We start from the raw sequence: 17,413 nt of genomic DNA, 5'->3' as shown, positions 1-17,413 counted from the left end.
GTGAAACGATAACTTTGAACACGGAGTTATAGAAGGCATTTTTCGTCACTTATGCTCGTTGTAAAAGTGGTAACTTTTTTCCCACGGTCACTAATCGAGTTCGAAAAACGTTCATTAATTAATTCTAGGTTTCCACCGGTGCAATGGTTGCGCGTTTCCATTTGCGTGCATCATTGACCTCGGAAATGAATAAGACTTTCAATAGGCAATTAATTAATCTCCCGGTCAACTTGCCCGGACTCAATTGCCCGGTTATTCAACCGTCCCGATGCTTGGGAATAATTTTTTTTTTTTTATAAGGGCATTTAACAGACTCGCTTTGTTACGTAACCTGCATGCATGTCGTTTTTGTCAGCTATATTGAAGCAGTTTGGTTGACTGAGAGTTGTTGAAATTTCAACCAGCGACGTTTTTCTTGGTGGAAAAGTTTGTGAATAAAAAATAGAGACGATCGGTTATCACGGTTGTTGTGCCTATATGCTATGAGAAATACAATATTTACACTCGAGGATCATGTTTGATTCACCTTTGAAGAAATTTATTTTCTTTATTACTTTGATAAAAACGTATTTACTTTTCATTTGTAATTATGCTATTACAGTGAGAATTAATTATTCTCTCCTTACTACTGAATATCCTCACCGTCGTTCATTACACAGTGCATTCGTTTCAGGCCATTAAATATAATACACCAAGTTTGTCTTATTTACTTCATTACAATATAGCAACGCATTATTAGTTACAAACTATTTTCTCGATTCATTGTAGGTGAATCTAGTAGGCTTTGAATAAATACCGTCATAGATCACGAAGTTGAACAATTCGCCAATTCGTTAAATTGGTTGCGCAACGCGAGTCGGTCATCCTTGGAAAAAAATTATTGCCGCAATAATAATTGACGCCAAAAATATTTCAAACGGTTATAATATGTTAACCCATGATAAAACTTTATGTGTACACGTATTCAATATCTTGACGTTATCGTCTCGATATCGTTCAATCGTTTGACTTTTTACAACGAGGATTGATTCTACCTTGATATGGCGTCATATTTAATTTGAAATTCACTTTACTTATTACATATAGGTACGATACGATATATTCGTACGATATACGGACGATTGATGCAATATTGCCGCTTTTCTATATTCTTCTTTTTATCAGTCGAGTATTTGAAATAAGTTTCGTAAATTGTTTACACGATGAAACAAGCGTATATACTAACGCATGCGGGTTCAAGGATACATTTTTCTTCGTTTTACAATCTACAAGTAATATAATAAAATTGGATGAAATTTTTATAGTGGAAAAAAATTATTGATAGTATATATATATATATAATAAATATTGTAAGTAGGTACATAAAGAAAGTCGTTGCACCGCGATTCAGTGAAACGCTGAGATCAACATTGCGCTTCTATCAATCTTTTCAGATAAGAGTATATAATGTATAATTTACGCAATATTGACGTCGATGAAATACTCGACTGATATTTTATGTACGGTACAATATACATATGCGTGTGTGTACATATATGATAAATATGATATATATATATACGAATATATAACATACCAGCATATTACACATTTCACATATTATTTATCACTTATCATACATATTAATTGGGTACACACATTTACAACCGTTAGGGTACTCGCCAGGTCAGACATCGACACATACGAGTACGTAATTAACATTATTCAAGAGGTATATTAACTCTCTCCAAGCTATAAATTCTCTGCCTATACGCCCTCTTCGGCAATTCAAAACTTAAGAAATTTGTTTTTCATGGTGACGGGAGTTTCTTACGACAATATTCAACATCAATTTTTCATTTTTTTTTTCTCGTCTCTTTCAGTCGTCGAAAAACGAGAAATCCAATTGAAAATTTCAATTCAAGTGTTAAATTTGAATAAATCTGAACTAAGCTTCTATATCTTTTCATTATTATAATCTCTTTTCAAGGAACGATAACACAGATTGGATCGATGGGGATTAAAAAAATAAGTGATATCCACAGTTTATTTCATTATTATTTTCTTATCATCCAAAAATCCTATTATTTACCTCTACGTATGTATCTATATATTGTATATACCTATAGTTCATATACGCACGATGTTTTATATTCGAATATAATAAATATTGTATGTATATTTACAGGACAATGACATATACGCTAAATAATAATATTAATAATAGTAATAATAATAATTATTATAATAATGGTAATAACAACAATGATCATATATACCTGTAATATGTTGCATTATATTATTTATAAGGTACAGCCAAGGATGAACTATATTTCGATTATTCTTTATTGTAAATTAATGGTTCTGATCTGATTTCTTTTACTTTCCGCGTATTTGTTTATTTTCTTGTTCTTCTTTCTTTTGTTGTTGTTGTTGTTTGTTTTTTATCCCGTTATTATTATATTATCTCTATCAATCGTTCCACGTGGTCCCGTTCGTATATACCATCATTTCTCTTTCTCAAAGTACAATATTCAATATAAATATGTATATATACACATAACATATTACTATACACATAATATACTTTTATTCACCTATTTTAAGCTACAGCTTCAATTCGCTTTTTCGAACCTTCGTAACTTTCGTCGTATTTCTTTACTCAACCTTTTCTTATTTTCGTTGTATTATGGTGACTTTAAATAACGACGATGAAATTTTTTTTTTTACCTACGATTACCTCTCGTTTCATCCTCTAGGTATATTGACTAGAAAGGTTTAAGTGCGTAATTTAGCGCCTGTAAGACTTCAACTCGCGTCGTTCAAACAGAACCGTCGCATCTTTTTCACTTATACACGTATATGTATATATATATATGTATATATATATATATATATATATATATATATATATATATATATATATATATATATATATATATATTATTAATTGTTAAACACATATAATAACATGTTTTGCATATGTATAGAAAAGACGCAGCCCTATAATTTTTTATTTTTCAATGTTCGTAGTTATTCTCGACCATATTTTTTTTTCGATTTTGCATTTTTGTTAATCCTAAAACTGTGCAGATCGTTCAATTAGCGATAATTAATGATAAGATTTAGAGATTAATCGCTCTGAGAGAAGATTGGCACGTTAAATCTGCAGAAGACATTTTAGCTCTTTTGTCTAATTACTTACGTACAAAATATTACTAATTAAAATTATTCTTACGGACCTCAGCTGTGTCGTTTTGATTTGAATTTCCTCGCAACCTCAAACACTGTAAAATCTTCGGCGTGAGATATTAAAATTCTTGTCTACTAATTATTAACGGATAATATGTTTTCATTGCCTCTAATTATTGTTTGTCGGTGTTTTACTTCAAGCTTTAAAAGTAATTCAACTTCAAGTCAATTATATAATATTATCGCAAAGTTAAATCAGTTTCTCTGATATCTGTTGTTTAAATTAATTGAAATAAGTAAAATGCTCAAAGATCAACTATCGGTATTTCGATCTACTTGTAAAATAATCAAACATAATAAAATTATGAATGCAAAAAATTGGTAATTTTACCTTCAGTTAATTACGACTTTGTTTCGAAATAATTGGTAATAATTAGTCAATTTCTATTAGGAAATTGGCAAAGGTGATCGATAAAATTTAATGAACTGGTTTGATTTCCACCGTGACGTGTGAAACGGAAGTGTTCATTTTTCTCTCTCTTTGTCAACAAGCAGCCCTTTATACTAAGCATCTAATCATCATTATACACTTATGGCTGTAACATTCACGTTAGACTTTTTCTATTTTGTATCCTTAAGATGAAAGTCTTTTCCAAAATAACTAGAATGTGAGAAAGTACATGCCGGAAGCAAAGGGACGCGAATATTTTCTCCAAAGCTATGCAAAATTCATCACTCAACAGGAATATATTGTGTAATATGCATATATTTCGGAGAGGATTAAAAAAGGACATTAGAGTGATCGAACATTGTCGTTTAATCTCTTACGGGATTTCCCGCGTATTTACTTCCTCCCTTGACGAAGTGTTCAAGTTATGTGTCTATTTTTATCGCCATCTTCCAACCTTAGCCTTTCCTTTAATCGATCGGAAAATTATAATCGGTATTATATCCACACCGCGAAGCCGGAAGCCATAAATTTTCCATGCAGTTAAATTCGTAGAGGACGATTCAAATTCGGTTGCTATTAATGCAAGCATCATTAAAGATTTCCTATTATAAGTAATCATTTTGACAATATAACAGTCGTATTGCGCAATTGGAATGTAAATTAATCGAGTTGCGGTCATGGTCAATAATCTTAACGCTCCGTCGTCATATATGGCCTGAAAATTAACCCAACGTCCAAATTTGGAGCTTATAATGTCGGCAATTCTAATACATACACTCTTCAGAATTATTATTCACCTCAAAGTTGGACATATCTCAGGATTGTTGCCTTAAAATTTTCTCCTCAAGAAAAAAAAAAAAAATATTGTAATTCCTTTTAGCGCAGGAACAAATTTTTTTTCCAACTCCCATGTTCGAGAATTTTTTGAGACACGTTGTCGCTTGATACAACATAAATCAATGTATTTTGCAAATTGTATAATATCTTTCATATTTCATTCGATCGGGTAAGATGGATTACAGTTTAAAAATAGCAACCATTTGAAAACCGATGAGATCAATTTGCACGCACCAAGCGGAATTTTAATGAGAGTTCTAATAACGCGAGACGACTTTGCCAAGACACGAATTAAGCCTCGATTTTGAGACTTCCTGGCATTTGGTTAAGCGAGGGCCAACAGACTCTTCCTCACTGAACTTCAGCGTTACATCGAGTCTGCCGATTTGCACCAAACCTCGACGATAACCGACGTGAAAAAGCCCTGAAACCTCGTCAACTACCCTAAAGCGCCACGACGCCGTTTCTGGACGGGATCCGCTCGACGGCCCCCGAATTATTGTTGGAATTCGTCCGCTTTAGGGACTTGACCGAGTTCTGGTTCGCCTTGGAGAATGCGGAGTTGCTGTCCTCGCTCCTCGGCCCGTCGAGGAAGTATGTAACCATTGTCCCCTTCCCCTTGACCTGGATACTCCCCCTGCAGGTGAGCGGATAGCCCTTCTGATGCAGGACGTCGCGGACCTCCTGAGTCACCTGGATACCGTCCAAAACCCCCGTCGAGTCCATTCGCGAAGCAACGTTCACCGCGTTCCCCCAAATGTCGTACTGCGGTTTACGGGCTCCGATAACGCCCGCGACTACCGGACCGATGTTGATTCCAACCCGCATTCGAAAGTTGTTGAAACTGTGCTCGTTCACGTACGACAACTGGTCGCGAATCCTTAACGCGTAGTCAGCCATTGCCGTTATGTGCCTGTAGTCCTGCATGTCGCAGGTGCTCTTAGTCAGTCCTGCGAAATTCGTACAGACAATGTCAGATCATGCGAGATTTAAGTCGGTACTGGGATAAAGGACCCCGTAGAATCGTTATGGAAATTGAATTGGTTGGAATGGATTGGTATGCTGTAGTACGCATCCTCCTGGACAAAAGTTCTCATGGACACAAGACCCAAGAATCATTAGTTTCCGAGATACAGGCTCCGGAAGTAAGGTGTACAGATTTTTTTTATATCAATGGATTTCGTGATGTTCATGAATGACAAAGCTTTACGGGGACTTGGAATCCAACGAATCTTTCAAAAACCTGCACGGTCGATTCCGAGAGATGAGCGGGGAGCTGTGATTGATTCCATCCATGAACTCGCTGGCTTAGTGGAAGGAGGTGAGAACTTTTGATCCGGAGGATATGTACTATAACATACCGAAAATCCAACAAATTTGACTGGGAGCCAATTTCCATAAGGGTTCTGCGCGGTCCTTTGAAATTAATGGAATGACTAGGACGCTGTAGTGAAACGAGTTTATTTTATAAAGTAACGCACAGATACTATAATACATATTCATGCAAAGACTGCGACAAGGAAGTTGATGCAAGGACTGTAACATTAACCTTCGACCATTCGATGATGATAGAATTTTAAGGAAAGACGAGACTAACCAGATGCCGCCATGTACGTGGCCCCGGTGCTCTTGATCTTCTCGATGTACTTGAAGTCGTCCTCGGCAAGTATTTCGTCAAAGTCAGCGATGATCTCGTTGAGGAGCCGAAGGCATTCGACACCCTCGTTATTGGCCTCGAGTTCGATGTAGAATTCGGAAAAATTCGGTATCGAGGCGAACATTATGCAGACAAAGGCGCACTGCTCGTGGTAGAGTTCCTGAAACATTGCAGTCATATTGTGAGTCCATTTCCGTTATCCCTTCCTCGAGGGTGTCCAAGAACTCACGTCAGAATTGACGGTGTAAAGAAAATGCTCGGCAACATGTTCGGGAAGAATGTTCGCCAGCAGTTTCTGGTTGTAGGCCTTGAGGTGCTCCATGTCTTCCTTTTCCTCAGTCGCTTGGAGCTTCCATAAAAAGTCCAGCCTGTAAGTGGCCTCGGTGTGCTGGGAGTGGGCGACCAGCGCTGCCATGAAGGAGACGACCAGAACACCGGCCAGCCACCGTCCTCCGGGTTCGGAGTCGACCTCCGTCGAGGCCTGGTAGATGCTGACGGCGAGGTAACACGCGACGACGACGCTAAGCACAGCGACCTTGAAGACGGATGTGAGGATCTGGTAGGCGGCACAGGTGACCATGACCAGCATTACGAGGACCGGAAACAGCTGGAAGAGAACGGTGGATGTTAACCGGGTTGGATCGAGAGATTCGAGACAAGAGGTTGTGAGCTGCTCTTACGTCGGCGAAGAGGACGTAGTAGCAGCTAGTAGAGATGCTCGAAATGCTCTTCATCACCGTCGAGTTGTCGAGTATTTCTGACGACGTGGTACTAGTCGCGTTGCTGCACTCTTCCTGCCCCTGGAGATCGATCTGAAATGGTAACCAGATAGGATGTAGAGTTTTTCTTTCTTCACTGACAAATTGCCGGTCGTTAGGACTCCTCGGAACTCCGTCGTCCCATTCCCATTACCTACGCCTCCTTCGGCCCTAAGATTAAGCTCCGAGAAGCAGAGAAAATTCTCCTTATTTTCTTTCCCCAGAGCTGCAATTAATTCTATCCTTAACGCGCCTTTTGCTCCACCCTGTACCCAATTTTGCGGACTACCATTGTCCAAATTATACCGCATTATTTAACCTGGTCTTATGTTTAATAATAGATTACAATCATTTCGTGAAACGATGTCTGGCGATTTATTCATCGGTCTATGAATAAGAAAGTTCCTGTCAACTACCCTTTTCTGAACACACCGTCGAAATCAAGTATAGGCATGCAAATGACCAGCACGTTGGTAGCTGAAAGTGCAATTATACTACTGTCGATGTTTTGTTCACCGAAGTAACCCCTCTAAGTTAATGCAAATGCTCATTAACATTCTCGCACAAATTATGTATGTACAGTCACTCAACAAATATTATACAGTGCGGAGCCTGGAAACATACTCCGTGGACTCAGTGCATGAATAGAATAGTACGTGAAAATTATTCAGCGGTTGCGAAATCTCCCGACTTTCTAGCAACGAATCTCGCTCGAGGATAACTTACCAGAGGTGACAACACCGTTGTGAAAGTTAGGAAAACCACAATGGAAGCAATGCTTTGGGCCACTATACGCTTCTCGTAGATGTGGACAGATATGCTTCTCACCCAGTGCGGTACTACCTGTTGAATGATTGGTTAAAAAAGGGTTAGAGATTACCCTGCGGAAATATTTTGAGAAGGATTAGTCACCTCGTTCTTTTCGGCCAGTAGAATTCCGTTTACGAGGAAGATGACGAGGCCGCCAAACAAGCCCGAAACGTAGAAACTAATGCTCCTGTCAGGATGGATAGTCAAAGATTGATTATGAGCGTTCGAATACCTTATTGCCAAGCTGCGGTTACACGTGACTTATGACTCCAGGAAGCCTCTTTCTTACCCCGGTAAACTGATGGCAATCGCTGCTACGACGATTATATAGACGAATGCGGAGCAAAGGAAGTAGGCTGACAACATCCTGTCTCTCTCTCTGGAATACTGCAGAGTTAAGGATACCAGGTGTGAGTAGGTAAATTCAAGGTCATGGCGAAGTGTGATTCAGGGAGACGGAAGTGGCAGAGCTTTTTTCACCTTCTCCTCGATGTCTGGCCGCCGGAATGTCAGTATAAACGGGGTGCAGTGCTCCGCTCTCAGTCTGTCTATGCTTCTGGCGTCGATGGCCCTCATCAGGTACTCGTTAACCTCGTCATCGGGGTCTTTTTCGCATTCAACGGTATCGCCGAAGCCCAATCTGCAAGGAACGGAGGTTACGTGAGCTCGAAAGCACCGCGAGTCGTTGCTCTCTCACAGACGAGTTCGCTTTGCGAATGAAAAGAGGGGGGAGGAAATAGAGAGGGAAAAAATATCCACGTGGAGCGTATCAAAGCGTCGCTGCCATCCATCCTTTTTAAACGTGGGTATACCGGGAACCTTGAAGATGGCAGGAAGAATAATTTCTTGAGATTTAATGGAAACTCTTATACATTCATATAATTCACGTTTATACGCCCGGGGGGTAGAATTATTATACGTCTCGGAAAAGCGTTTCACGGAAAAAGTAGCATGTGTAGGTACACCCGAATACCGAGTTACGTCTTGTAACGTCTTTTTTTTACCGTTAAACTTGACAACGTTCTTCCAAATAATACCGACCACATTCGTGTCACCTTTCATTTCGAAATATTATCGTCATGGTAATGAAGTTTCAGTGTCAAATTATTTGTACGAAAAACGCGAATCATCTAAAAGGGTAAAAAATGTTCAACATCACTTGGCGAGACGTTTCGTGGATATTTCAAACCTCGATGGTTCCTTGAACGGACGGTTCGATCTCCGTGTGAGAACTGTGTAAAAGTTGATCGTCCAGCTGGCGCACTTACTTTGTCTGCTTGCCGTGCTGAGAACCGTGACCCATGACCCTCATTTCCTTGGAAACGTTTCCGTTCACTGAAAAACCCTTTCTGAGTCCTGACCCTGGTGCCATGTTATCACGAAACGTATCCCCGGGCACGATCAGGTATGTCTGAATGTTGTGCTCTCTGAGGTAGGGGTTTCTTTCGCCACCGTGACCTTCCTCGACCTCGTAGTCACCTTCGAGGCAGGCCAGAGTCTCTTTGGTGATGTGTACACGTCTGGTAATTGAATTTGGAAACAGACTTTGAAACGTTAGAGAAGCTTCGCCCTCCCCGGTAGTGAATTAATTATATGAACATGTTGAGGGGTAATTACTCCAGACGTACGCAGGCAATGAATCAACTAATCAAATTGTCATTATCATTGCTCAACCTTTCCCCGCCTCCGGTCATCGCAATATCTCAAATTCAACGCAGAAGAAAATTGCTTGTTCCAAGGATACGTCAGCTGATGTACGTTAATCAGTGAAAATAATACCCAAATGAAAGAATTATGAAATAAAGATGGAAAGATACTTCATTTGGTTCTCGATTCTAAGACTCAGTTCGTCGATATCTTTTGATTCGACACTTTATCGCAGATATGCTGTACACCGTAAAAAATGACCAACGTGGACTACTATAGAACACCTCTTGTGATCAATTGGGTACATCGACTTCATACAATATTGGACTGACATCAGATTATATGGAGTTGAATTGGCATCGGAAGAGTGTAGTTAGATTGGCACCAAATTGAAGTCCATGCCAATCAAGACCACACTTTTCTCACAGCGTAAGCCCGATGCACCCGTAACGTTGAAACAAATCGTCAGATGTAAAACGCGAGAGTTTACTTTCCCAAATTCGTTTGGCATCATCCCTTTGGTTCAAACCTCGGCAATAAACATCCTTCGAAGGTATTCGCGGTGGGTTTACTTACCCAGGTATACCGCCACTCTCCATGTAATTTGCCAGAGTTACGTCGTTACTCCATACGTCGAACTGCCACTTTCGAAGCCCCAAGACCCCGCAGTGTACCCTTCCGGTATGGATGCCGACCCTCATGTTGACGTTGACGGCCATTACCTCCCTTACCAGCCTGCGGAAACGTTCCTTGATTTACGAGCATGTCATAAAATTCGGGACACGGTCCGTCCCGATATTGCAGAGCTTTGCGGAATGACGACTGCAGTTTCAGTCTCAAGGCTCGGCCATTTGGCTTTGCAATTTTGACAGTCATCTTGTAGTTTAGAAAATTTTGCAACGTTTTTCATCCTTCAAAAATATTTCGCTGACCGGTGTTTGTCAGATTTTAAAGGGTGCAGGTTAACCCCGGAATTTTGAGCGTCGTTATTGGCCTATTAAAGTTAACGCGCCTAACTTGCGCGTAACTTTCGCAAAAATTTTGGATTTGTTGCGTTATGTGAAATCGAGAAACCATGTGACGATAAACCAGCAAACGGAGCTCGAGCGATTTTCGTTTCATCGAGTGAACTGCGGTCGGAAAAATCATTTGTGTGCGAATGTCGGGATTAAGAAGAGCGGAATTGGTTTTTACTTCGGAATATTTCGACTGATTTTTCCTTTGCCACGACAATTGAGATGCTCCTCGTGAAGTGGTTTGAGAGAAAAATATTCCAGCCACTTTGCGGAGCGTGGAAAGCGGGTCGAGCCGAATTCCACTTCTTTCAGGCACTCGCATCAGAAGAACAATAAAGGACTTGTTATTGTTCAGTTATTGCGTTTAAAAACGAGACGAACGGAGAATTAAAATTGCTGTTAAAACGTGGTTTCGGGTATCGAATCGAATCGTCATGCACTCGACGATTTTTAGCCAATACAATTCTAGCTGCTGCAATTAAAGAACAACTCTACGCGAAAAAATTTCGTCACTAATAAGTAAACTGGATTCATTCGTCCGGAACTTCGCACGCTCGCAACAAAATTCCTTTGAAAAAATTCCCAATCTCGTCGGCTGGTTAATTTTCTCCCTTGTTTTCAAGCGTTCGCGAATTTTCAACACCTCGTAAAATTTCCCCAATTTGTACTTGTCTCACGTAACGATTTCGGTACGGGGAAAATATACTTCAAATTGAATCATTTCAATATTCGATATTGTTTTTTTTTTTAATTATTAACTAATTATTTTTATCTCGCTAATTGCAGATCGAGCTTGATTGCCGACTATATTCGGGCACAGAGCGTCATGCGTAGTTCGAGATTTTGAAGGAAAGTGAAAATTGCTTACCGGTACGTTTGATCGCATTGCACATTTTATTCTACCGTTTTCATGCAACATTAGAATGCTTGTCGTTTAAGAATGTCTCAGGTGTATAGTCCAGTCAAAACAACGTCGTCCAATATATCAACAGAATTACGAAATAAATATTGAACAATCACAAACAGTATTCACAATAAAGACACCAACGGATTTGTATGTAAAGCTCCTTAGAAATCATATTATTCTAACGTTTTTTAAACGGCAAAATTGTGCCCTGTATCCAATTTAAAAAAATCATGGCTTGTTTTTTTTTTTTACCTAATTGAAATACATATGCGCAAATCACCTGAACTTAAAAAACGTGTCTTAATATCCGGTTTTGACACTTTTTGACCGGCCTTTACACCTGATACATCCTTAAATTTTCGATGTTGTTGGTTTGTAAATATATTAAGCGTAAACAATTATGCTCCATCAATTCTTAGGCTGTTCCGTCGTTAATGCAACCGCGAAAATTAACCAGCAGTCATATCGTAACAACCCTCAGACGAGGGAATGGAACGGAGTCGAGTTTGTAAACAGTTGAGTTTGCGACGCGAAAGGGAATATATTCCCGTTTTGTCTTAGGTTTATTCAGCTGATCTCTCTCTCCACCTTGTTTCGCGAAAAGTGAAAGGATAAGAGACCGCTGGTTTGGCGTGAAAACCGCCCTTCCAATAACCGCGAGTCATAGAAGTAACGCTCTTTGTTCTCCTTCGTATTTCAACTGTATCTCTTCCATGCGGATTGGCGCCGGCATTCTTCGTTTGCAAATTCAGAGGAAAAACTCCCTCCTCTCCCCCCCCTCGCCGCCGGAATTTCACCGATATATTCGCATCTGTTGCCAAATTCACGGATCGCTGAACGCAACCGCTTTATCCTAATACCAAGATATAATACGGGTATCGACTTGATCCGATCACAGGCATGTACAAATGGGTAGGTAATACAGATACAGAGTATACACTCTGTGTCAGCCTTTTATAGGTATTGTTAAGCTTTACCTGAAAATTTCTCCTCGGTATATTATTTTCTGGCATTCATTTGTGTCAGCGTTTATTGGAATTGAAATTCTTCCAAACCGAGAATTGGGAATATTTCCTACAGGGTAATCAGAAGCTCCAAAGAGTTCTTTAGAGTCGATGTGTAGTATCGTCTTGAGGTGCTTATACATCGGTACACACGGTATACTTAATGAAATAAGTTCGATCCGAGCTTTCACGTCTGAATGGCGAGTAATTTAACGAGGCTGAGGTAAATCTGTCTCAGAAACTTGTCCTCGTGTTTCAGAAAGTTGCAAAAATTCGAACCCAATCGGTAATACATTGAACCAGAATACGTCAAATCTCATCCCGTCATTAACGATTCCTCAATTATCATCGTTTCAAGTTCTCGTTTCTGTAATCCCATCAAATTCTAATTGAAAACGAGGCGACGTGAATTTGGGAATAATTGATATCTGTTCAATGCTGTGAAGCGTGGGAAATTATCCCGAGGTAATCAACCCTTGAACGAATGCCGAAAGGCTGAATCGCACGGGGTGAAAAAATGCTTGGTGTTAAGTGGTGTCAACTATAGTGATTACACGAGGCGGAAAGTTGACTGTCGTTGTAATCCGGTGAACAAAAAAAACTTTGCTGTTTTTTAAAATGCTTTTATACTGGCTATTCGAGCCGGCTGGAGATTAAGCTTCATCACTCGAGAGTCCGGCGAGCTTAAGTTACAGTTGGACCGAGTGACAGACTCGGTGAAGATTATCAGGGCTTTTCGAAAAGCAGCTGAAAAGAGGAAGCCGATGCGCGGTCGAGCTCTTGGAGAATTATTGCAGTAACGCGTCTCTTGGCAGTTACCTCTTCGAGCTTGGCTTGGCTCGACTCGGCTAATGGCTATTCGAGAGTTTGAAAGCTTAGGAAAAGTCAGCGTAGTCGGATATCTGAAGCTTGGGTTTGTCAGGGAACTAAGGAGGGAAAAATATCGTGTATCGTATCGCGTATCCGAGACTCCGTAATCCCGCGCGCTCTTTCTTCCTCGTCTTCGTCTTATTTTCCATCATTTTTCTCGCCATTTTCCGACACGTATCACGTGCCTACCTTTACTCCCGTCAAAGCTCGAGCTTCGATACCCTTTCCACGTTCGTACATACGCACTGGAACGAGATTGCGGGTCGTATCAAAGTGCCGCGCGCTCCGCAAGCGCTTCGGGGAAGGATGAAATACATATTTCAGGATTTCACGTGACGTAATAAGCGACACACGGTATGCGAGTAGGTTTTTATTTATTACCTCAGTTTTTCGCTGAATTTTAGAATTTTAGTCGCAAGGTAGAAACTACGGTTGCAGTATTTCCGGGGATGTCGGATTTTCAATCTAACCTATTTCGGTTCCTATAACGAGCAACAAGTTCGCTAATTCAAACTTCGGTAAACGATTCGGTTTGTGATCGTTACTAAAATGAGTTGAAAAAATTGATGAAGTAATGGAAAAGTTATGGAATTCAGCCATTCGGCAGCATGAAATAACCTCGAAACGAGGCAGAAACTGAACACGCAAGTGCGCATGCGCCGAGTTTTTCGTCTCTTCGTACAGGCTGGCCAACTTCGTTTGGTTTTTCACCGATGCGAACTGTCATCACCCGTAAGCGTTTCGAGGTTATGTTCACTTGAATGCGTACCCGTTAAATTTTGGCTACCTCAAATTTTCAACCTAACGTAACCTCGAGATGCCTGCGAATTTCGATGGCAAATGTATGGCCGCAACTGAGTTGGTCAGCCTGACAAGCGGACAGAAAATCGGATGCCGATTAATCGAGGCTACCAATGAAATAACATCGTACAGCGCATGCGCATTTGGCATTTGATTTTAGACAATTTTTAGAGCTTTTCTCAACCACTGCACAAGCGTAGTTCTAAATTCTGTTATCGTTTCCCAAAATTTTGAGACGAGTTTGTTTCTTGGGAATTTAAAAAATTGTGACATACGGCTCCATTACTCGGTCGGTATGTACTTGGTCCAATATTCAGTTGAGGTGCTTCAGTTTCTCCAGGTTGTGCAATGTTTCCCGAGCACATGCCGGGAATTCGACTACTGAGTCATTAGCGGGGGTGCAAACTTCCACATATTGTTATAACGACTAACACCGCCGCTCCGTATGCAGTTGCATGTAAGTAGTGCAGTTTCGCTACGAACTTTACTGTCTGGCAGTTCAAGTCTGCGGCAAATTGCGTATAGTGTAACGCATGTCGGGAATGAGAAGCTCAGTAATTATTCACGGCGAAACATTGCTGCGAGTTCGTCGTCAAAGCAGTCATTGTGTTCAGTCGAAGCTTAAACCGCAAAAGCTCGCTAATACCACGAATTTCAATCGTAACATCGCTCGGTCAATCAGTCAGCTATAAATTTCAAATATACCAAACATCAAAGCAGGTGTACTCATCTTGATTTTGAGTCCTGAAAATTTCGGTCTTACAAAGCAATGCGCAACAGAGCAGGGAGTGCAATTATAATTCCAACGACATACCGCCGATCGGAGTTCTCCGCATAATGAAATTGCGCGTCGTCGCTTGCAAGCTTTCACGTCGGTGTCTCTGGGTCCGGCAGTGTGTATAACAGCTTACTTACACGTTGTCGCTGTTAAACGCTGAACATTAGACGCGACCGTGTGACATCGTCAACTTATAATTGGCGTATATCAGTTAATAGCCTTCGAGGTGGGGTGAAACCCTTGAAATCTGCACAAGGCTCGACGCTCACCGAAGTGCCGAGGTGCTTTTTCACCCGCTAACTAGACTGCGGTACAATATCTAAAGAGGAATCTGCCAATGTGCAAGCTGCGTTCGTCTATCGGTCGTCTCTATATTGTCAACCCTAACAGGTCACACTTAAGTAGAATCGCGTAACGGTCACACAAGGCGAAAAGTGATATCCTGTTTCAACGATGAGTTTTGAAATTTTTTTAAAAGTACCTAGATATTTTTCAAGGATCGCAGAAAAAGCTCTCTCAGTTTTCCGAGCCAAAATCGATTGTTTAAATACAGTAAAACATCGGGAACGTTAAGATAACATGTGTAACGTTTGGGATGAAATTCACCCAGAGTTATCTATTGGGATTAATTCTTCTTCTACACTGGAAAAAAAAAAAAAAAAAAAAAACTAATACCTCTGTACGTAGGTATATGAAAACTGGTGGAAACGGTGGTGATATTATGGTTCTTTTTATCGAGGCTTGAAGGTAAATCAAAACGGTGACGTGTTATCCAGCCGCCGCTCGGACCGGCTGACATATCTTTCTGGAAACGACGTTAACGACCTGCGAGCCAAAAGTACGGTCGGATAATTTTTTTTTCTCGAACTGCCCCCCAGGCACACCGTAGCTTTTGATTCCGGTCGTACAAGGCCACTTGTTATATAGCTCCAACTTTCCTCGTCGTCGAGTTGTCAACGTTATTAGTCATTTCCCTCTCATTCGTTTTAATTTTTTTCACCTGTATTATTTCGCCTTGCCGCTTATTCTAGGACACGATAATAACGAAGCTGCTCTATTTTCGCGGGGAAAATCAACGCGCAGACCGTATTTAATGGTTGGAATTACAAGCGGAGAGGGAGAGAATTGCGGCATCATCGACGAAAATGAGAACCAGATTTGTGTTTGCTTTCCAATACCACTAGTGCCGTTTTTTCCTACAAGGGCATTGTGAGGAGCTAAGAGTACCTGAGATTTGGTCTCAAGATATTTACAAGTACCTCGAATTTCCCTCAATTAGACTGAGAAAGAAGGGACAAGCGATCGAGAATTCGAATATACTGAAAAAATCAAGCTTTGTCTGGCCAATTTGATTTGCTTCCAACGTAACTCCCTTTGAAATCGGTGCTACAGTGGGATAAAGTCGTTTTAAATTAGTGCTTACACGTGGATTCGGATGTCCGAATTAATCGGATCCGTTAGTTACGAAACTTCAAATCCGGATAGTTCGAGTACCCGAATAATTCGGGTATCCGAGTGATTGGTACATCTTCCAAGAATTTGAGCAAAATTTGCAAACAAATTACGTTCACGCCACGAATTTAAGAAATTTGAAAAACAGTTGTGTATTTTTTCAACAAAGTTTTACAAGATTGTGAGTTAGATGTCGTATCAACACGGAATATACAACAATCCCATTTTGCTGTACAGACATTGGTACTCTTACTCCATTTCTGCGTACAAAATTTGTAGTGAATTCGCAAAAATTTTCAAGAGTATTCATATAATAGTGGTTGTAACTAACACGTTGCTGTGATACTTGCAGTACAACTATCTCAACAAACCCCGAGCGGAAAATCGAACTATTCAAGTTTAAGTATCGAAATAAATCAAGTGCTCCAACTATTCGAATTTGAAGCGTTGGATCCGGTGGATCCTGGTTGTTCGGATCATCCGTACGTTCGAAAAAGCGGTAGCTCTTCTTTAAACACTCACGTAATGGCGTCGATCATATCCAGGCCCATTTCAACGCAGCAGTGAGCATGATCCGGTCGTGGTTCAGGCAGGCCTGAAACACAGTAGTAACAGTCGCCAAGAAGCTTGATCCTTAGGCAGTGATGCTCGGCCGCGAGTCTGTCGAATCTGAAAACGGATGAAAAGGCGATTAGCACTTGAGGCACTCCGCGAAAGTTACAGGCAGTGGATGAACGAAGGAAATCGCGAGTTCCGGGGCTTCGCCTCCCTCGGGATAGAGGGGAGCAGATAACTGAAAACCGATCAGATTGTTGTACTGAAAAGGGAAGTGCCCGAGCTGTGTCTCATCGATTTTCTTCATTTCCTGTGATATCTTGTACACTGAGAAAAATTTCACTTGTTACAGTAACCGGAAAAATTGAGTAAAACAGGTATCGTTAAAAAAACTGTTTGAAAATTGTTGGAATTACGAAAGATGAGGTACGCGTAATCATTTTGCGTTATTGTCGATCCTTTTTTGGTAATTGCAACGCAAAATCAGTTTGCGAGGTTTACTCTAGTTTTTTTTAGCTACACAAGGCTTTAACGTCAATTTATTGTTGCACAAGCGTTAAATTTCTGCAACAGTTGCAAGAAAATATCGTAACGGTGATCGTAATGAGAAAGAATAGTAACGGATACCAGACTTTCCGGTAACAGCTAGAAAACTAATTTTCATGTTGTACCTGGAACTATATTTTTCGATTGTGGTAA

The 17,413-nt window shown here is 40.5% G+C and overlaps 1 protein-coding gene across 1 annotated transcript in view; it reads right to left on the bottom strand.

The window, feature by feature from the left end:
* Nucleotides 1-511: 511 nt before the first annotated feature.
* LOC107225651 (adenylate cyclase type 6) overlaps nucleotides 512-17,413 on the bottom strand; it is a 99,590-nt gene continuing 82,688 nt past the window's right edge. Inside the window, exons 10-20 of the mRNA XM_015666189.2 lie at nucleotides 16,682-16,828; nucleotides 9,908-10,066; nucleotides 8,953-9,204; nucleotides 8,165-8,324; nucleotides 7,974-8,071; nucleotides 7,787-7,871; nucleotides 7,601-7,717; nucleotides 6,797-6,928; nucleotides 6,346-6,723; nucleotides 6,057-6,276; nucleotides 512-5,409 (exon numbers count right to left, since the gene is read on the bottom strand). Coding sequence (XP_015521675.2) covers nucleotides 4,904-5,409; nucleotides 6,057-6,276; nucleotides 6,346-6,723; nucleotides 6,797-6,928; nucleotides 7,601-7,717; nucleotides 7,787-7,871; nucleotides 7,974-8,071; nucleotides 8,165-8,324; nucleotides 8,953-9,204; nucleotides 9,908-10,066; nucleotides 16,682-16,828 — 2,254 coding nt within the window. The 3' untranslated portion in view covers nucleotides 512-4,903. The remainder of the gene's footprint in view (nucleotides 5,410-6,056; nucleotides 6,277-6,345; nucleotides 6,724-6,796; nucleotides 6,929-7,600; nucleotides 7,718-7,786; nucleotides 7,872-7,973; nucleotides 8,072-8,164; nucleotides 8,325-8,952; nucleotides 9,205-9,907; nucleotides 10,067-16,681; nucleotides 16,829-17,413) is intronic.

This window comes from Neodiprion lecontei, chromosome 4 (assembly GCF_021901455.1).
Source record: "Neodiprion lecontei isolate iyNeoLeco1 chromosome 4, iyNeoLeco1.1, whole genome shotgun sequence".
NCBI lineage: Eukaryota > Metazoa > Arthropoda > Insecta > Hymenoptera > Diprionidae > Neodiprion > Neodiprion lecontei.
Note: the sequence above shows the minus strand (reverse complement) of the source record. Positions and strands in the feature narration are given on the sequence as shown.